The sequence below is a fragment of the Suncus etruscus genome, chromosome 1 (assembly GCF_024139225.1).
Source record: "Suncus etruscus isolate mSunEtr1 chromosome 1, mSunEtr1.pri.cur, whole genome shotgun sequence".
Lineage (NCBI taxonomy): Eukaryota > Metazoa > Chordata > Mammalia > Eulipotyphla > Soricidae > Suncus > Suncus etruscus.
In genome coordinates this window covers 95,235,208-95,258,100 of record NC_064848.1, presented here as the reverse complement: position 1 = coordinate 95,258,100, position 22,893 = coordinate 95,235,208, and the positions used below count along the sequence as shown (strand labels likewise).

At 33.9% G+C, this 22,893-nt stretch overlaps 1 protein-coding gene across 1 annotated transcript in view; it reads left to right on the top strand.

Annotated features, from left to right (window-relative positions):
• THSD7A (thrombospondin type 1 domain containing 7A) overlaps positions 1-21,923 on the top strand; it is a 320,868-nt gene extending 298,945 nt beyond the window's left edge. The window contains exons 20-28 of the mRNA XM_049776115.1: positions 182-299; positions 559-704; positions 1,129-1,303; positions 5,261-5,434; positions 13,027-13,122; positions 16,323-16,405; positions 16,751-16,961; positions 19,425-19,512; positions 20,363-21,923. Coding sequence (XP_049632072.1) covers positions 182-299; positions 559-704; positions 1,129-1,303; positions 5,261-5,434; positions 13,027-13,122; positions 16,323-16,405; positions 16,751-16,961; positions 19,425-19,512; positions 20,363-20,447 — 1,176 coding nt within the window. The 3' untranslated portion in view covers positions 20,448-21,923. The remainder of the gene's footprint in view (positions 1-181; positions 300-558; positions 705-1,128; positions 1,304-5,260; positions 5,435-13,026; positions 13,123-16,322; positions 16,406-16,750; positions 16,962-19,424; positions 19,513-20,362) is intronic.
• Positions 21,924-22,893: the final 970 nt, after the last annotated feature.

The following is a 22,893-nucleotide window of genomic DNA, read 5'->3' as shown; positions in this document are numbered from 1 at the left end:
CTAGAATGGACCTCAGTTTGATACCCCAGCGTCCCAGGAGTGATTTCTGAGCGCATAGCCAGGAGTAACCCCTGACTGTCTCCAGGTGTGACTCATAAACTAAAAACAACAACAACAGCAACAAAAAATAAACAATGCATCATGGTCATGCCCTCATGTTACATCCCTTCTCTTCTTTCAGCTTGGCCTGGAGAAGAACTGGCAGATGAATATATCCTGTATGGTGGAGTGTCCTTTGAATTGTCAGCTTTCAGATTGGTCTCCTTGGTCAGAATGTTCTCAAACATGTGGGCTCACAGGTTTGTTTGTAGCTTAAATAGCATGACGTGGCTAGTGAACAAATATAAAAATGTCTCTTTTGCATGAAGTCATGTCAGATTCCCTTCAGAAAGATTGGATTGGGGCAAGACAGGGTGGGGGAAACTTTCCAATAAAGCTGAACCTTACTTGTCCTTTTGATCTCCTCAAGACAGACATCTATTATGCTTTTCTCAAAGTAGCATTTATTTACTTACTGTAACCCATCCCTCACATTGCATTATTTTTTTATCTCTGAAGGAAAAATGCTCAGAAAAAGAACGGTAACTCAGCCCTTTCAGGGGGATGGGAGACCATGCCCAGTCCTGATGGAACAATCTAAGCCTTGTCCAGTGAAACCATGTTATCAGTGGCAATATGGTCAATGGTCTCCATGTCAAGTACAGGTATCAAATGTTCATGTTTACAGAAATATGTGCATTTTTAATTAATCTGCAGAGATGTGGTTTCAAAAGTTTTGTCAGAGCTTACTGATGGTTTCTAAAAGGCATTAAGTACTTTGGCATTTCATGGCTTCTTTAATTAACTTTGATAACAGATATTCTTTTCCTGTATTTGTACAGTAATTTTGAGACAGATTTATGGATTCATGTTAATGAGAATATATGTACCTGTCTTTAGCTGGAAAACAACTAAATAGTTCACTGCATGGTTTATAGCTAGTGGCCTAAAGGAATTCTTCACTAGGGCTTTAACAGCTTCTCAACTGCTCATAAATCAAAATCAATGGCAACAGAGATGACTGTAAGTGATGAACTTACTAATACATTACTTTTATTTCCAAGTTAGTTATTTAATCCTCTATTCCAGGATGCTCATTGTGGAGAAGGAACCAGAACAAGGAACATTTCTTGTGTAGTGAGTGATGGGTCAACTGATGATTTCAGCAAAGAGGTAGATGATGAGTTTTGTACTGACATTGAACCCACTATAGACGGCAATAAAAAAATGGTTCTCGAGGAAAGTTGCACTCAGCCTTGCCCAGGTAATAAGAGCAAAACGGAATTCATATTTTGGCTATTGTAAATTTTACAGAGAACATTAGTATGACACATATTTTCAAACTATTTTTGTGTCCTTCAGGTATATAGCTAGAAGCAAAAATTCTGGATCACATGTTAATTTTTTTATTTTAAGACATTTATAATGTTTTATATAGAGAATAGTTGTTTACATTATAAATAATATTGATGCATATTCCTTCTGTTGAGAGATAAGACTTAAAGGCATAATAGCTGAAAGATTCAACTAATAATAAAATCTTACTCTACGGAGAGATAGCACAGCGGCATTTGCCTTGCAAGCAGCCGATCCAGGACCTAAGGTGGTTGGTTTGAAGCCCGGTGTCCCGTATGGTCCCCCGTGCCTGCCAGGAGCTATTTCTGAGCAGACAGCCAGGAGTAACCCCTGAGCACCACCAGGTGTGGCCCAAAACCAAAAATAAATAAATAATAATAATAATATAATAAAATAAAATCTTACTCTAAATTCTGAATGGAATCAATAAATTACAGTGTAATTAAAAGAGAAAGGACAGATAGAGAATGAATAAAACACATACAAAAAAGAAAGTAGTTTACCTATAACTGCACTATAATCAATTACAATTATGACAATTTACAATTATACTACAATTACTAGTTACAATATTATCAAGACACTGGAATATACACTTGACCCCTGCAAAATATTGGGTTATGCTACCTCTATTACTTTTAATATTTCTTGTACATTGCATTTGAGGTTCTGAACTCAAGCTTGGCAATGATTGTTAGAAACAAACAAATTATCTTTTAAACTATCTTAATAAATTATCTTTTAAATGAGAAGCCTTGGCTCAGAGGGATATAACAGTGGATAGGTTGTTTGCCACGCATGCTACCAATACAGATTCAATCCCTGGCACCTCATATAATATCCCATGCCCTGCCACGAGTAATCTCTGAATGTAGAGTCAGGAGTAATATTTGATCACCACAAATGAGACCCCAAGATCGATAAAAGCAAAAATAGACGATATAGAAAAGCCAGAAGATAATCTAATCATGATATGAGTAAATGTAAGATTGAACTCTGTGGTAGTAAGAAATTCAAAGGTAAATCATATCTCATAATAATAATAGAGAACAGAAAAATATCTAATATTCTATTTTAATTAAAATAATATTAAATCTAGAAGGTTAGCCTCCATATATTGTATTTATTATATATTGTATATAAATATATAATATATCAGATTTATACATAAATATGAATAATGTATATATAATAACATTTCTAAAGATTATAATATGTACTACATAAATATATAAACAACAACTTATATTTATTGTATATTATACATTATAATATATTAATATAATATATTGTATTTTTATGAATAAATAAGTCTATTTATCCCAATTTATGTCTTTCTAATTTTCTCCAGTAATGAAGTTTTGGAACTAGCAGCAAGTAAAAAAATAAGCTTTAGTATAAGATCAAAGTATAATAGACTTAATTATATCTTGAGTAGATATAATATAGTTTTATTATTACAGTGGTTTTGATAGTGAAAATTATGTTCAGTAAAAAGCAATATTTCTCATTCACTGCTTTAATCTTTGAAGTTTGATATAAATTGATTTTGGATGATAAGTCTATAATTCAGACTAGCGAAATATACTGTCTAGAGGTTTCATAATGAAAATAATGACTAGTTGTAAAACCATATATAATTTCCACATGGTTTGTGATTATTGAAGAGAAGTTATATTGTAATTCTTATCTTATCCTAAGGTTTCTTCAGGATTATTAAAAACTAACTCAAAAGCCATATTTCTTAGGGGATAAAAATGTTTCCAACACTTTATCTAGACTACTTAAAAAGTTGTTATTTCATTTCTTTTCCATAAGTCTCTAAAATTTGCTAGAATTTTCCATGCTAAGTTAGTCTTAGAGTCTTAAATACCTTAAATATCTATAATATAGGTATTTAAAAGTCACTTTGCTACCATACATATATCTTTTAGTAATTAAAATTTCTTAATCGTACATGCATTTTTGTGGGCTTTTCTCTTTCGATGTTTTGGATTTAACCCAGTGGTGCTTAGTGACAACTCTGAATTTTGGTCAAGTTATCGTGGTATTAGGATAAAATCCAGCCTCCTTGCCCAACAGACATTGACTCTAGCTTTTTATGCCAACTCTGAGGCTCCATCATTTTTAATTAATCATATTTCCAGATAACTTTGTGCATACATCATTAGCATGAATAATTCTCTTTGCATTATATCATGTGATATAACTAGATAAAAGTGATAAGAAACTCTTACAGACTTGTGTGTATCATAATTTACTATACCTATTTATAAATACTTATTCTGATTTAAAAAATAGAATGGATAGTAACAATTTATTAAATATTTTATGTTATCAAAAATGATTTGATATGGGAACAGGGTGGTGGTGCAAGCGGTAAGGCGTCTGCCTTGTGCGTGTTAGCCTAAGACGGACCCCAATTCGATCCCCCAGCGTCCCACATGGTCCCCCAATTCAGCTGCAATTTCTGAGCACATAGCCAGAAGTAACCCCTGAGCTTCACCAGGTGTGGCCGAAAAGCCAAGCCAAAACAAAACCAAAAAAAAAAAAAAAACCGGATTTGATAGACTTTGATCCAGAAACTCCACTACTAATTATATACCAGATATTAAGGTGTATAAAAGTTCATCAAAACACTTGTACAGGGACCGGAGCATTGGTGTAAACGGTAGGGCATTGGTCTTGCATGCACTAACATAGGACAGACAGCAGTTCGATCCCTGGCATCCCAAATGGTCCCACAAGCCAGGAGCAATTTCTGAGTGCATAGCTAGGAGTAACCCCTGAACATCACTGGGTGTGGCCCCCCCAAAAAATAAAAACCACATGTGTACCAAAATGTTCATAATAGTACTGATGAAATAAACAAGTTAAAACTACAAAATCGAATGATATTACAATATAAGGCACAATTAATTATTCATGCTAAATGTACATTATAAATTAACACAAAGTTATCTGGAGATATTATAAATTTCACAATCATACATAAAAGAATAAAAGAATTCAAATGTAAATGGCACAGTTTCATATATATAAAATTATAAAGGGTGGCTTCATTTGTTCTGGATCTTAATTAATGTGGTGTATAGTCACATTGTAAAAAAATCATTACCATCTATATGTCCATTTTACATACATATTATTTTACCATAACTTAAAATAATGGACATTGACTGAAGATGTAGATCAGAGGAAAAGGCTTGTATTGTTGCCACCCCTGTAGCTGCTCATATACAGTCTTACAGCTATGCCTTTGGCAAGAAATTAATAAAACATAAATGCCAGCTTTCTCCGCCTTAGACTGAAAACTCTTTTGAACTGATGAATACCTAGATGAAAAGTTTTATGTATATTTAGATTTTCTTTGAAGGCTAACAAGTACTTAACAATCCTCATTACAATGATCATAACAGAAGCAGTGGGGAATTTTAATTATTTTCTCTCTCTAAAGAAGGGAATCATGATAGACAAGTTCAAGCCATCTTTAATTTCTGTATTTTATATTTATTTATTTAGTTTGATTCATTCTCATCAGTGTTCCAGGGAACCATACAGTGCTGGGGATCAATCCTGGGCTCTTGCATGCATACAAAACATGCAATATATCCCTTTGAGCTATCTCCCTAGGCTCTGCTTTTAATAACTTTAAGTACTGCAGTCTATAACCAGAAACTTCCTCTCAAAAAAAAAAAACTACATAAAACATAAATTAAATTCAGACTTAAATATCAATGCTTCTCTGCATTTTATAATTGTCATAAATGGCATACAAAAATAGTGTCAGTAAGATTAAAAAATTGAATTTCTTGTGGCTGATCTTTAAGGTCAAAGGTATGAACTATAACCCTATGTCTTACAGGTGACTGCTATTTGAAGGAATGGTCATCATGGAGTTTGTGTCAGCTGACTTGTGTGAATGGTGAGGACTTGGGCTTTGGTGGAATACAGGTTCGTTCCAGAGCAATGATTATACAAGAATTAGAGAATCAACATCTTTGCCCAGAGCAGATGTTAGAAACAAAGTCATGTGATGGTAAGTGTTACAGTTCAAGAAACTTTTTCTTTATGTCTTTTATCTTCTTTATGTCATTCTAGGCAAAAGCATTAGAATTTTTCATTAAAAAAAAACAAGAATTATTTTATTTAAGACTAATTATTAAACTAAAAATTGTAAATTCAGGGGCTGAAGAGATACTACAACAGTAGGATACTTGCCTTTTTTATGCAGCAAAGCAGGGTTGGATCCCCATGAGGTCCCTGAGTCAAACCAGCAATGAACCTGAGCTGAGTGCACAGCCAGGAATAAGTCTTGAGCACCATTAAGAGTGGCCTTGCCCAAAAAAATTTATGAAGAAGTCACAACAAAAAGATATATTTGCTCAGAAAAGATTGATAAATATGACTCTGAGATAGGCATAGACATTAATCATTTAAATTTGTAACATATGTAAAGTCATGCACCAAATATGAGTAATACCTGACTTTTTCAAGAAACACAGGCATTATAAAATGCCATAGTTTGGAAAAATATGAAATCTCAATGAAAATAAAATAATAATCTAGAGCCATTGCACAGCAGTAGAGTTGTTTGCTTTGCACAGGACTGATTCTGGAAGAACTTAGGTTTGATCCCCTGCATCCCATATAGTCCTCCAAACCTGCCAGGAGTGAATACTAGCACAGAGCTAGGAGTAACCCCTGAGCACTGCCGGTATGGCCCCAAAACAAAGCAGCAGCATCTAATAAAGAATGTAGGATTAAACAAATAGCCCCCTTATTCCTGCTTGTGTTCTGAACCAATTAAAAATAAAATATAGTTCTAACAAGAATCTAAATAACATGTTTGTTTATGAATTTTGGAAGAAAATACTTAGACCTTTAGAAGGTAAATCTATAATGAAAACAAAATGAATGCAAAAGACAACCCCCAAATCTAATTTATTGTCAATTGAATCCTACCAGATATACCAATGCAATAAAATTTTCTGTTTATCCTGGAATAGGGTAGGTAAAGATCCAGAATAAGATGAAAAGTTACAATAAACAAACTACTCTCAGAACAGAAATAGTTGTTCACCCAACAATAACAATAAAATAAAAAAATTAACACAATTACAAAATAACCCCCATAGAAATATGGAACTTAAAAACTGAGAGGAAAAAACCTTACTTCTAAATAATTACATATTAAAATAAATAAATAAATAAATAATTACATATTTATTAAGTATCACCTAAAAAAAGCCATAAAAGTCCAATTATACCTTAAAAAATCAAGGCCCTTGGAGTCAACTAAAGAGGTGAAAGACCTAGACAAAATTACAAAACCTTGCTTCAAGAAACAATAGAGGACATAAAGAACTCGAAATACATCCCCTGCTCATGTATTGGGAGAATTAAAATAATTAAAATTGTGTGGCCAGAGAAATATCACAGCGGTAGGGCGTTTGCCTTGCAAGCAGCCAACCCAGGATCAAAGTTGGTTCCGGTATGGTCTCCCGTGCCTGCCAGGAGTGATTTCTGAGATAGCCAGGAGTAACCCCTGAGCGCCGCTGGGTGTGCCCCCCAAAAAATAGATAAAATAAAATTGCAATTCTTCAGGGGCAGGAGCGGTAGCACAGGGAATAAGGCTTTGTGTGCGCTAGCCTAGGACAGATGGTGATTCGATCCCCCGGCCTCCCCTGTGGTCCCAGAAGTCAGGAACGATTTCTAAGTGCATAGCCAGGAGTAACCCTTGAGCTGTCACTGTTGTGGCCCAAAAACAAAAACAAAAAAACTGCAATACTTCTTAAAGCTTTGTACAAATTTAGTGAAATCCCTATAAGGATACCCATACATTTTTTCAAAGAAATAGAATAAAACTCCTGAAATTTATATGAAATTATTAACCTCCATGAATAGGTAAAGCAATTCTTGGGAAAAAGGAAGACAGGGGTTATCACTTTCCTAACTTCAACCAGTATGAAAATAATCATTAAAAAAGCATGAAATTGGAGTAAAGACCCTCAATCAATGGATTAGATTGAAACGCTGATGTTAACAATCATGTATATGATCAATTAATAAAATGAGCATCCCTCTCATTTATATCATGCACAAAAGTCAAATTAAAAATAGATTTAAAGCCTTGATATCAGACCTGAAATCATAAAGTACATAGAGGAAAAATGTAGTTAGAACATGCTCTGAAGCTAAAGACATCTTCAAGGATAAAGCACCACTGACAAAGCAACTGGAAGCAAAGAGAAACAAATGGGACTACACTAAATTAAGAAGATTTTGCATTTAGAAAGAAATGGTGACTAGGATACAAAGAATACTCACTGAGTGGAGAAACTATTCACTTACTATCAATCTAATAACAGGTTGTTATCCAAAATACATAAGGCACTGTTAGAGCTTAGCAAAAAAAAAAAAAAAATTTAACCCCATCCAAAAATGGGGAGAAAAAAATGAACAAATGTTTCCTCAGAGAAGAAATACTGTTGGCCAAAAGACTCATAAAAAATGTTCCATATCATTAATAATCAGGGAGGTGAAAATCAAAACAACAATGAGATACTATCTCACACCATCGTGACTGAAACACATCACACAGAACAAAAACAACCAGTGCTAGTATGGATGCAGGAGAACGGGACTTTCATTCACTGCTGGAGTAAACAGACTGGTTCAATGTTCTGGGAAAACAATATAAATATATCTCAAAAATTTAGAAGTTTAGCTTCCATATGATACAGCAATACCACTTCTAGGAATATACCCTAGAAGCACAAAAAACTCATTGCATAAATGTCCTCATCATTCCTATGTTAATCATAGCATTATTTGAATAAGTAGAATCTGGAAACAACCCAGGTGTTGATAAAGATAAAGAGTGGATAAAGAAAATTTGGTACATCTACATAATGCAATACTACCTAGCTGTTGTGAAAAGTGAAGTCATGAAATTCACTTATACATATATGGATATGAAGAATATTATGCTGAGCAAGATGTATCAGAGGGAGAGGAATAGACAAAGAATTTTTATACTCATTTATGGGATGTAAAAAATAAAAGAATATGGAAATAATATCCAGAGACAATAGAGAAGAAGGCCAGGAGAACAAATCCATGGTGGAAGCTTGCCAGAAATAGAAGAGAAGTGCAATTAGGTCATAGAATGTACCACTATGACAATGATTGTTGGAAATGTTCACTCTCGACAAGAACTGGTGATGAAAGAATCATGCATAAAAAATTGTCTTTAATAAAAAAGAGAAAGGAAGAGAAAGAAAAAAACATTGAACCCAAAGATAGACAGAAAAGAGGGCAGGAGGGAAATTAGGGACATTGGTAGCTTGAATTGAGCACTAGTGAAGGGTGGTGTACATTGTATGATTGAAACTCAATCATGAACAACTTTGTATCTGTGAAAAAAATATATTAACAACCTGTAACCACAGTATTTAAATAAAGTAGTCAAAATAATTTGTTGGTGTCTAAAAAGTTAGAGCAGCAGGTTAGCAATTAAAGTACATGCTTTGCATGCAGCCGACATTTATTTGTTCAATCCCTACCACCATTTTCCCTGAGCTTCTCTGGGTACAGCCCTGGTTGTTGCAAGTTGCCACAAGTGACCAAGGTATTCTTTGACACCAAATGTCTGAGCAGTACTGTTGCATTAAGCCCTTTGGATGGGCTTGGATGGAGGTGAATGGTGATGGAGGCCTTTTTCCTCCAGCTCAGGACCACGTGGCTGCACCTCCTTCCAACCAGCAGGTATCTGGATTCAGGAGGGGGGGGTAATAAAACTCACTCACATGCAAGCTTCAGGAAGTATCAGCTTTATTCATGCCCTATCCACCACTTGTGGCCTATAATAACCATTTATGCTGGATCCTTATTCAGTCCTGCATAGTACCTTATTTCTTAGCCATCTCCTTCTCTCGCTTCCTCCTCCATCCTACATTCCGGCAAATTCCCCTTTGCCCCTTAAGCAAAACCTTCCCAAGACCCCTCCCATTTCTGACAGTAGACCGATTGTTCAGCCTATGTGTTAATTGGTCTATAGATTGGTGGTTGATAACTACTGATATACACAGATGTTAATTTATATTAATGCTTACCTGAAATTCATGTAATGTTATAATCCAATGCTTGTTCAGTAAAAATTATTTTAAATGCACAAAGATAAAAATTTCACAGCCAAGTGCCAGATTTACAGGGATTTATAAAGATGCCTTGCACTTAGCCAAGGCAGTTTGACATCTATACTACCAATGGTTTCTTGATTAAGTTGAGGACTAATTCATTAGCACAGAACCAGAGGCCAAACTATCACCCCCAAACTACAAATAAATTAAAACACCTCCCAGAGAAGTATCTTCAACCCTACAAATCTTCTTTCATATACAAAAAGGAGAAATAAAGGCTTTTCTAGAGAAACAAAAGATGAAGTAGTTCATCACCATCAGGCCTAACTGCAACAAATACTGAAAGGAACTTACCTACCTAATTCAAAAAAAGAGAAAAAAATTAAGAAAGTTCATCAGAGTCCCACAGATCATCAGTTTCCACAGATCATCTTTGATTCCCTACACAGATCATGATCCCAAATTTCATCAGAGTTCAATGAAAAACAGCAAAAATACAATTTAGAAAAAATGTCCCCAAATATTTAACTAAGCAGTTTGCCTAATCAGTAATCTAATGCCTCCAAACACAGTAGTTACTAATAGCTCTAGTAATTAGAGGTCTGAATGGATAGTATAGTGAGAGTAGAGTATTTATTTACCATGCACATTGTCATCATGAATTCAATACCCACCACCACATACAGTCCCCTGAGCACTAACAGAAGTAATTTCCTGCACACAGAGCTAATACTGTTGGCTGTAGCTCCAAAACAAAGAAAATGACATAACTTCCTTTATTTTTAATTTCTTACTGAAACCATTGTGAATTACAAAGTCCTTCATAGTTGGGTTTCAGACATACAATGTTATCAGGGCCAATCCCACCAACAGTGTTGACCTCCCTCCAACGAAGTTCCCTGAGTACATATCATGCCATGCCACCAACACCCAGCCTGTCAGCAGAACAGCCCATTTTAAGCTTTGATTGTTAAAGTTTGGGTGGGTCTCATAATTACATTGTTTTTTTTTTACTCTGTTTGGATATTTAGTTCTGTCCTTTCTTAATACCACCAATGCACCTTTAGCCCCTGTCCCCCATCCTTTCATACGTGTCTTCCTCCTCCTTCACTCAATTTCTTTCCTTATCCTCACTATACTATGGGGTCTTGAGTATTCTCAATAACTCCCATTTAAGCCTATGCATTTCTTCATGCAGTTATTCTAAATACCATGTACAAGTCATGTAATTCTGTATTATTATTATTATTCAGGCTTACTTCATTTAACAGAATATCATCCAATTCCATGCATGATTGCATTTTTTCCTACGGTTATATAGTATTCCATGTACCACATCTTTATGATAGATTCATCTGTTATTGGACATCTAGATTGAGTCCAACTCTTAGATGTTGTATAGAGTGCTAAAATGAATAGTGTTGTGTTAGATCCTTTTGGATTAATGATTTTCTGCCCTGAGGATTGATACCCAAAAATAAGATTACTGAGTCATATGGCAGCTCAATTTTGAGTTTTATGGAGAACCATCCATTCTGTTTTCCATAGGGATTGGACTAGACATAATTCTAACCAGAAGTGAATGATAATTCCTTTTTCAGCACGTCTGTGCAAACACAATTTTTTCCAAAATTTTTGATATGTGCCATTCTCATTGGTGTAAAATCATCTCATTGTTGTCTTGATTTTGATTTTCTTAATGATAAAAAATGATGAATAGTATTTTTCATGTGCCTGTCCTTTTGGCCATCTTTCTCAGAAAATGTTTATTCATTTCTTCTCCCCATTTTTGGTTTGGGGATTTTAGATTTTGTGGGGTTAACCTTTGTAAGTACTTTGTATATCCTAGATATCAACTCTTTATCTGATGCGGTGAGTGCAGTTATTTTTCTCCCACCTAGTTAGTTGTCTTTTAATTTTAGCCTGTGTTTCATTTGCAATACAGAAACTTTTAGTTTGATTTAGGTCCATTTATTCATATTTTATTCTATAGCCCTTGTCATTGGTATTCAATCATTGAACATTCCTTTCAAGTCTAAGTCCTGGAGAGTTCTGCCTATGTTTTCATCAATGAACTTTATAAGTTAAGTATAATATCAAGATTTTGATCCACTTTGAATGGACTTTTGTGTAAGGTGTGAGATATGGATTGATATTTAATTTCCTACAATTGTCCCAATGCCATTTGTTGAAGTATAAAAAATATTTTCATAGGAATGAGTACAAAAATAATCATTTAACAGTCATGATTATTTTGAACAGTGGTTACCCTAATTCAAAGCTGGTAGGCACACTTGTAATCAAACTTATTGAAAAATAAGAAGAGAGTCCATAAAAAATATAGGCAGAAAGTTTTTATTATTTTTACACATTAATAAACAAAAAATAAAACCAAGTATTATCCATGTTAAATTATGGACAGAGTAAAGTCCAGAAAGATAATTCAGTGGGTAGAGATTTTGCTTTCACATTACCAGTCAGGGTTTGATTCCTGGTACTATATACATTGTTTCTTAAGCACTGCCAAGAGTTATCCATGAGCACAGAGCAAGAAGTAAGCCCTTAGGATTGCCAGGTGTAGCCTCAAAATAAAAATAAAGTTACACTAGCATTCTGGGGGGGTAAAGGAAGGAGAATGGGATGCATGCTGGGAATAGGAGGTGAGTGAGGACAACACTGGTGGTGTGATTGCTTCTCATTTATTATCACTATGTACCTTAAATATCACTGTAAAAGATTTGTAATTAACTTTGTCCACAATAAAAATTTAAAAAATAAATAAATAAATAAAGTTAAATTATATGACAGGTAAGATGCATTTTAAAGTTAGTCTGTAATATTTCCTTTATATCTAATATTTCATAATACTTTAATATCAAAAAATTTAAGTTCATGTGCCAACACAATAGTAGAGCAAGTAGGGCATTTTTTTGTGCACAGTTGATCCAGATTTGATTCCTGGCATCCCATATGATCACCTGAGTCCACATGGAGTGATTCCTGAGCTCTGAGTCAGGCTTAACTCCTGAGCACTGCCAGGTGATGCCCAAAAACCAAAAAAAAAATTGTTAAAGTAAATCTAGTTTACAACCTATAGTAGAAAGCATATACATGAGAAATAAATTCAGGTTTAGACATGTATTTGGAACTTTATAGTATTTACTGAGAACTTAAAAAAAAAACAAATGAATTTTTGAGTTATTGAGATAGACTACTTGTCACTTTTAAATTGCTTATAAATATTTTACTAAGATTGGGGAACATGCTTTCCCAGCAAAAGACCTGGGTTTGATCCCCAGAACTGATCTGAGTACTTCTGGAGCTACCCCTGAGCAAGAAACCAAGAGTAGAACTGAGTACCATCTAGTGTGACCAAAGACAAAATAAATAGAATAAAAATAAATTAACTATTTTATTATTTCTCCTTCCTTCTTCTTACTCTTCTGGAAACATAATGCTCCTGGTAATCTTTATTGCATCCCTGCAGATGGACAGTGTTATGAATATAAGTGGATGGCTAGTGCTTGGAAAGGCTCTTCCCGAACAGTCTGGTGTCAAAGGTCAGATGGTGTGAATGTGACAGGTAAACTTCCAATTATATATTTTTATAAGACTATCTGTAATACACATACTATCTGATATTAAAATAATCATACCCGATTCAATACAGATGGCAATTTTGAACTCCTGACAGTTGACCAGTACCTCGCAATTGACCAATAGCAAATTATTATACTTAATTTCAAGTTGTCCTCACCAATTTTAGATACTGATGTGAAGGTCTATTTAACTACATTTTGCCTAATTCTAATAAATTACAAGAGAATTTATCTCAGCCCAATAATTGTAAAAGATCTTTTTTTAAGTGAAAGAAACTTGGCACCCTGAACTTTTCCCAGAACAAAATTAAGATCAGACACAGAATATCAACCTCAAGCACATGAATGCAAAGCTTTAGCATGTCTCCTTCAACATTGATTTATGCAGAACTGATTTATAGGAATCTTTATAAGATATTTTGGGCCCAGAGAGATAGCACAGCGGCATTTGCCTTGCAAGCAGCCGATCCAGGACCAAAGGTGGTTGGTTCGAATCCCGGTGTCCCATATGGTCCCCCGTGCCTGCCAGGAGCTATTTCTGAGCAGACAGCCAGAAGTAACCCCTGAGCACTGCCGGGTGTGGCCCAAAAACCAAAAAAAAAAAAAAAAGGAATCTTTATAAGATATTTTATATTTTACTTTATCTTCATAAAATATTGACAGCTAACTCTTTACAGAACCCTACTGACTGTCTAATATGCTTTTGACTCTCCTGTAGAGAGAGTAAAATTAGTATTTTAAAAGTAAAATTAATATACTCTTCTGTAAAGAAGAGAAGTAATAATCATTTGTATACCTCTGAGTGATGTCTATTCATAAGTTAAACTTTGACATAATAAAATAACAGTAGTATCATATTATATAAGAGATCAATATGACTTCTTGATAAGCATTATTTTCATATTGAATTTTAATTGCTGGTGTTATTGAACCCTAATGACTTATTTCCTTCCTATAAAAGCTGAAGCAAGGTATCAGACTGAATTCTGGTGGATCTACTACATGAGAAATCTGTATCAAAAAACATTTGACAATAGCAACTACCATTGCCAACATATATAACCTAACAGACAATTATCAGAGATTTCTTTATTCTTACAGAGTTATTTGAAAGAAAACCAACTTCACTCTAATGAGGTGGGAGGCAAAAAGTTTTACCCAGGGAAAACTGGTTTTCTAAACCAGAAGGCAGTCTACTCTACCCAGATATTATAATGATTGTCTAAATTTCATCTAATCATATGAAATATTATAATTTCCTCAGAGATCCTATTAGTTTATAAAAGGTTTTTCTTTTCCAAATATGGAGTGCAAGTTACTTAACTATTTTTTGTAAAGTTAAAGTTCTTTAATAGCTGCATTGGGGCTATTTTTCAATAAAAGGCAAGTCAAAAATTTTAAAACTTACCTTGGAAATTTCTTCTATTTCTTCTATATATAATATCTGTATATATCTTTATAATACTATTCAACACCAAAATGATAGTGGTTAAACTGTGATAAACTCTATGTGCATTATTTCTTCAAGTTTTTGGAGAGGTGAGCTTTTTAAAATAAAAATATTACCTCTCTTAATGGCTTTAATTTTATGAGAATTAGTCCTGATAAGAAATGTTTTGTGTCCAGTTAGAGAAGGGAATAGTATGAAAGTGATAGTTGGAACTGATCACTCTGAACAAGAACAGGATGCTGAAAGGGGATAAATTGACATTTATGGCACCCCTTCATTAACAGTAGTGCAAACCAGTATAAAAAAAACTGTCAAGAGAGAGAGAGAGTGAGACTGCACTCACTAATGCCTAACCCAGAGGCAAGGGGGAAGGGTGTGTGGGAGGCAAGAGGGCATCATGAAGGATGATAGGGAAAGTGGGGATATTGATGGCAGAAAATGTACACTGGTGAAGGTTGTTGTACAGTGTATGAATAACTCAATCATAAACAGCTTTATCTGTGGGAAAAAACTGTATTGTGAACAACCTTATAATCATGTTGTTTAAATTTAAAAAAAAAGAAAAAAGAAATGTGTTATGGGGCGTGGAGAGATAATACAACAGATATCGTGCTTGCCTTACAACAGACAAGCCAAGTTTGACCTCTAGGACCACTTATAGTCCCTTGAATAACACTAGCAGTAATCCCTGAAAATAAAACCAATACTAAACTTTGAGCCCTGCCAGATTAGGGGAGGAGAGCAATTTGATGTTTTCCTTTCTTTTTTTTTTTTTCTGGCCACACCCTTTTGATGCTCAGAGGTTACTCCTGGCTAAGCGCTCAGAAATTGCCCCTGGCTTGGGGGAACCATATGGGACACCTGGGGATCGAACCGAGGTCGCGATCTTTCCTTGGCTAGTGCTTGCAAGGCAGACACCTTACCTCTAGCGCCACCTCCCCGGCCCCAATGTTTTCCTTTCTTACATATATTTAAGCAAAATAACTTCATTTAGATGCAATATCCTTGAAAAAAACTAACAATTTTTCTATGCATTTTGAAAACATAATATTAAGAGATAAGGCAAAAATGTGTTCCTTTGATTACGTTCCAGATGTATTACAATTTAAAATAACTAAATTGCTTTATTAAAACCATGCAATATGATCTTATATAACCAAAGAAACAATAGTTTCTTTATATCACTTCTTGTCTTAAAACCTCACATATACCTATATAAACATACTTGGTATATCTTTAACAACAAAGAAGATTGATAGAGAGCCACAATATAAAAACAATATGTCAACACACTCTTTAAGTCTTTAATCAATATAGTGATGCTCTAAAGTCTAAAATATAATGTGCATTATTTTTATAATAGTCACAAAAATAAGAATGATACCAAAGAGATATATAAAAACTGAAAAATCTCAAAATTAAAATTTTTCTTTGAACTGACTTTAACTTTAAACTTTGCCTCATGAACTATGATAGTTAAAGATTTTTATGAAAGTAGTGCTTTCAAAGTATCAACTGAAGAAACTGAATATCAACTAAGTTCACATACTGGGCTGTTTCCCCAAATAAATAAAGTGGTCAAAATGAACCCAGTAGTCCAGTTGACTGCTCTTAGAAAAATCTACGGGATTCACAAATCCAAAATGTTGGATTCAGGATTCAAATAATTCTATAATCATGTATTTATAATTGCAAAAGATTTTACTGGTGGAAATAAGATTTTCTGTTTTACAGGAGGCTGTTTGGTGGTGCGCCAACCTGAAGTTGACAGGTCTTGCAACCCGCCTTGTATACAACCCCATTCACATTGTAGTGAGGTACGTGCGAATTCATTAGGGTATGCAAACAAGCTTCATCATTCTTTATTCTATCTCTGTAATTCTTTCCCACCTTATCCCCTCCCCATGTCTTCAGGCATAAAATTCTCCTGTTATATCTATCTTTTAGAAATATTTTTAAATGCTGAGTATTTTTGATTTTGTTAAAAATAAGGCTGCGTGCAGTACATAAAGTGTGCTTTTTTTTCATGTAGTTAAAAAGAAAATTCTAATCAGAAATGTCCCTTAAGTGATATTGCTTAAAGGCTCTCTTTTCGATTCAGATCTTTTCTGTTTCCCAGATTTCTTTGTATGCACAATATAAATCTTATTTTTCTCTTACAGGCGAGGACATGCAGTTGTGAAGAAGGGTATACTGAAGTCATGTCTTCTAATGGTACACTTGAGCAGTGCACTCTTATTCCTGTGGTGGTGATACCCACCATAGAGAACAAAAGAAGAGACGTGAAAACAAGTCGGGCAGTACATCCCACCCAATCCTCTAGTAACCCAGCAGGACGGGGAAGGACCTGGTTTCTACAGCCATTTGGACCAGGTGAAAACAGTAGACAAATATAAAATTCTTCAGTTAAATAATTAACCAATATTATAATGATTACAATTGAGCAAGTGTTTTCCTGTGAAATTTTGTAATAATCTAAAATAATTATTTCTGATACTGCCATATTTTTTTTTTACATTTCTTTTACTCTGTACATAGAAAGAAAGTACTTGGGAGAAAAAAGAAAAGCTTCTTGGGCTGGAGATAGCACAGCAGTAAGGAATTTGCCTTGCAGGCAGCCAATCCAGGATGGGCAATGGTTCAAATCCCGGCATCCCATATGCTCCCCCTTGCCTGCAAGGACCACTTTCTGAGCACAGAGCCAAGAGTAACCCCTGAGCATTGCCAGGTGTGACCCAAAACAAAACAAAGCAAAACAAAAAAGGGAGGGGTATTCTTCAGAAATTGAAAAATAGTATCGATAGTGCTTATTCAATCTGTCTTAAATTTAGTTATTTTTTCACACTGAACAAAGAGAGCTAACAATTAAAATAAGAACTAAGGGAAATTCACATAAGAATTGTCATTAAAAAAATGGTACAAGTCGGTCAAGAGAATTAGCATGGAGGTAAGGCACTTGCCTAGCATACAGAAGGATGGTGGTTCGAATCCTGGCATCCCACATGGTCCCCCAAGCCTGACAGGAGCGATTTCTGAGCATAGAGCCAGGAGTAACCCCTGAGTGCTGCAGGGTGTGACCCCCCCCCAAAAAAAAGTACAAGTCATGGACACAGTAGTAAGGGATTTGTCTTACATGTAGCTGGTATAGGTTCAAACCTTAGCATTCCTTACAGTTGCCAAGATTAATAACTCCACTAGAAATAAGGAGGAAGGAAGGAATTTGAATATCATGCATTAGCATGCCCTTCATTTTTAATTAAGTTGAATAGTTATCCCTATTAGAGAACTCCTCTTGGATCTTTTGGTAATATGTTTATATAATATATATACTATATGTTTTATATATATATATATATATATATATCTGGGGCCACACCCGGTGACTCTCAAGGTTATTCCTGGATCTGCACTCAGAAATCACTCCTGGCATGCTCGGGGACCATATGGGATGAAGGAATCTAACCCTGGTCAGCCACGTGCAAGTCAAATGCTCTACCTGCTATGCTATTGCTCTGTCCTCCCTATTTTCAATCCTTTGATCATTCATGTTTAACTAACATTTTCTTGTCTTAATGGAGTTTTTAGCAAAAAATACAGTTTACTTGGCAAAGCCAATTTATTTGTGCAAGCATGGGAAGCTTCTCTAGGTGTTTAACACAGTGGACCAGAAAATAATACCAACAGTATTGATCTTGACTCAGAATCCACAGACGTCTAGTTTTTTAGGATATTTTCATTTTACTTTATTATATATGTATTGTTTACCAAATGTAAACATTTAAAGAATACTTGTACTAAAACATACTTTAGTTCTTTTTACTTTTATAATGATATTTGTTGAAGAACATTTAGGGAAGGAAGCTTACTAGAGGAACAATTGTTTTCATTTTAATATTGATCTCATATTTTAAAAATCTTTAGAAGTAAAAAGAAGGATATCTAAGATGTTCACTTTTTATTTCCAGTAAATAAAAAATGATTCCTTGAGTAGACTCAGCTCTAGACAATAAGCAAAATTCTTCATAGTACTTATTTTCTTTTTATACCTTTCAAGCCCTGTAAGGTCATTGTGCCCCATATTTCATTGCAACACTCATATTATATATTTTCTTATATATATTCACTTGCACCATAAAATATGTTTATATGAGGAATAAACTGTTAGGAAAGGTAATTAATAATAGCTTCTATTTGAGTTTTATTCAGAACATACAACTGAGAAGCTAAAAAGAGAGAAAGAAATGAAAAAAGCTAATTAGAAAAGTTCATAATGCCAGATATCCTAAAATGAACCTATTTTTAGTGATCTCTTTTTATATTTAATTTATATTTTGCAAATAGTTTTGTCAGCTAAATTTTAAAGCACACTGAAATGTTAAATATAATTTTATATTGGAAAACGTTAAACTAACTAAATTTATGTTTAAATAATTGTCTTTATCAATTGTTGCTTATAAGACATCTAGAAGTTAAATTATTTTTCTTCTTAGAAAAGCCATTATCAAAATGGGGTGAAAGTAAAAAACTAATGTTTATGTAGCATCTCAGATACTGAATTCAAAATTTCATTCATATAAACAGCAAGGATTTTGGAATTTTAAATTAAAAATTAAACTCAAATAAAAAACATGTCTTCAATGAAACATCTTCTAACATAATAGCAGCTTTGCATTAATCATTAACTGTGCCTAAGCAATAAGCCATTTTGAGTTTTGAAAGGGTTTATATATATATATATATATATATATATATATAAAAATCTGAACATTGGTCATAGTTAGTGTCATATATATACCATACTAATATAAATTAATGACTAATATCTATTCTTCTTAGATGGGAGACTAAAGACCTGGGTTTACGGTGTAGCAGCTGGGGCATTTGTGTTACTCATCTTTATTGTCTCCATGATTTATCTAGCTTGGTGAGTGTTTAAATATTTCAAAATTTAAGGGTACACATAATCTTTCTATTTCCAAGAAAGAGTTTTCATTGACCATAAATCAGGAAAAATATCTGGTATGTCAAATAATTGCATTGCATTTATTTGAAGTTCATCTAAACTCCTAAATTAATATGAAGTCAGCCTTAATCTGAAAGTACCAAAGTAGAGCTCTTTAATTTCTTTAATGAATGAGGACAGTTCTAGTTCATCTTCTGCTTTATGTTCTGGGTTATACAAGAGAATATAGATTTATATGTTAATGGTCAACAGCTGATTTTTTGTGTTGAATTACTGGAGGGAGATGTGATGGTAAGTTCTAATCTAGTTAACAATCTTTTAAAATATGTACTTACAATTTAGGGATTACTTATAAAGGTTTCTGGACAAATATACATGATTATACTATGTTTACTATGTTTTCTATTAGAGAAAATCCATTTGCTAATTTATCTTTGATAGAATAACAGAATATCTAAAGGGCTTTACTTCTAGTTTATTCAGAGCATAAAATTAAGTTATTCCACCAAATTCAAAGTTTAAGTTTGAATTTGGGCTCTGTAGGCAATTATCAATATGTTTTGCTTGGGGTCAGATTGGTGGCGCGAGCGGTAGGGCATCTGCCTTGCATGTGTTAACCTAGGACAAACCTCGGTTCGATCCCCTGGCATCCCATATGGTCCCCCAAGCTAAGAGCAATTTTTGAGTGCATAGCCAGGAACAACCCCTGAGCATCACTGGGTGTGACAAAAAATGTTTTATTTATGTAAATTAATGAAATTTACAATAAAAGAATGATTTTCTTTTTCTCAATTTTATTGATGTTTTATAGCAAAAAGCCAAAGAAACCTCAAAGAAGGCAAAACAACCGGCTGAAACCCTTAACCTTAGCCTATGATGGAGATGCAGACATGTAAAATAGAAAATATCATGTCAACAACCAGTTTTAGCTTTCATATGTGTAGTAGATATTTGGAGACCACAAAGCTTTTCAAACTATGTGAATTAAAATAAAGTTTAACTTTGTAAAAGACCATCATACGGAGTGAAAATCACAGTGCTATTGAAGATATCAAGACAGTACCACTTACATCGAGACCATCAGCACTGAGAATTACAAAAGATTTAATTGAAAATATGTTGTTCCTAGAATTCTAGGTCATCACATTTGACAACTGAAAATTCACTTTCTCCTCTTAAATATAGAAGTGGAATTGGATGGTCAGGAATTCTGAAATGAGCATCCTGTATGTGGTATTAAGCTATATAGGTAACATTTTAGCATGACCAGTTTAAATCAAGATCTCTATAATTCTATATTCAAACATAACGACATGTATACTCAGTCGAATAAAACACATTATGTACTTGTTAATGACCAATTTTAATATTAAAAATAAGCTCTAAACTGATCAGAAAACTCAGTGAATAAATTCAACGTCTGGCAGTGAATGGTTGCTTTTATTGACCTGAATTTCAGAGACAAAGACTCTTTTTTTTTTAATTTTGATTCTTGTCTCTCTCCAGATTACAAATGCTGGACATGTAGTAGTATCTTAGAAGAGATAATTTCTTAATTCATTTTTGTAGTGGTTATTGTCTGATAACTAATTTGCTTATGTTAATATGTTTCCTCTTTCTCAATTTTCAAACTGGTTGCCTGTATCTTTTTTGCTATATGGAAGACACATTTTTGCACTATATTAGTGCAGCATGATAGGCACTTATTTAACCAGTATTGCCATAAAACTGCCTCTTTTCATATGGTATTAAGACACCTGTGCTAAAAGTGTCATGGGGACACTTAAAAGATTTTGTATCCTGAAGGAAGTGAAGTTCAGCAACAGGATGGAATTAGCTATTATATCTGCTGCAGACACTTCATCAGTGCAGGCATGTGAAATCAACATGGCAGTAATTCAAGTGTTTAAGTCCGGAACTCATTAACCCTCCAAAATATGGATTCCTCTGGTTGGTTTTATTGTACTTTGAAGGCTGTTTATGACTAGATTTTTATATTTGTTATCTTTGTTAAAAAAAAAAGAAAAGAAAAAAAAGAAGTTGATTGTCTTTTTAATTGAGCAGAAAGAGAAAATAATGTGGTGGTTTTTGTAATTAAAAAGGATCAAATTGTGTGTTGATTTTCCTCCTCCCTGGTTTGTGTTCTTAGATCTAGCACAAACATATTTCAAGGTCTGTAATTTAGTTTATTCACTGGTAAAATGTTATACATCATTTATCATGAATGATTTAAAATATTGAGATCCTAAAAGTAATTAAACTATTTTTCAAGTTTTTGTTACATATCTAGACCAGTGGTATCAAATGTTTTCTGGAAAGAGTCAAATAAGTAAGAGTTCAGAAAGTTTGTGTTCCTGCTTCTCAATTCTGCTATTGTAGTGATGTAGCCATAGATAATTCAGATTATAAAGGAAGTAGTACAGCTGCTTTACAATAAATTCTCAAGCAAAGTTGATGGAGAAACAGCATAGCAATCAGTAGAGCACTTATCTTGCATGTGTGAGGCTCTGGGTTGGATACTAGAACTACAACATACAGCACAACAGGTAACATTTACAAGTCATATTTGACTGACCAGTGGTCTAGTTTTTTACTGCTAACTTTACATGATGTCATCTTTAGTTTTTCCTTCTTTTACCCTGACACTGTGATCAACATTTAAAGGTGAAAAATAATCATTCCTTTATCACCACTCCAGGGTTAGAGACATAGCTCAGAAGTAAAGCATTAGCCTTGCATACTTAAAGCTCCAGGTTAAATACCCCACCACTACAAATAAGAGCAAATTATCACCATACCGAAAGTAGATTTTTTTTTTTCCCCACAGTTCTACTAAGTGAAAACATACCTAACTTGTCAGGTTTCTTTTGTATGAAAAGAAAATTTAAAGGTGCCATTAAAAAAGATGTACCATTTGTCCAGGCGACATTTTATTTCAACAATCTTTGGTAGAAGGGAGGATAATAGCTTTATAGGCTCTAAAAAATACTGTAACAAGTTATTCTAATATTAAGCATAGTTATGTTGCTCCCACAGTGTTTTGAACTATGGAGTTCAAACTGCTAGAGTTGAACTCCCCCTACTGTTCATTAGAGTATTTTCCAAGATTACAAAGGATAAGGTAGAATATCCTTGTTTCAAAAATGAACAGGTTAATATAAATTTATTTCAATAAGAACTCAATGTAATGCTAAATCCTCATTACATATTCACTATCTTATCTTATCTAAATTATTTCATAGTGAATAGTCCAGATAGTAAGAACTTTACCCTAAAACCAAGAATTTAAATAAGGAAAATAATAAAATTGAATTATTTTTCATCTGTCTTATTGATAAAAAC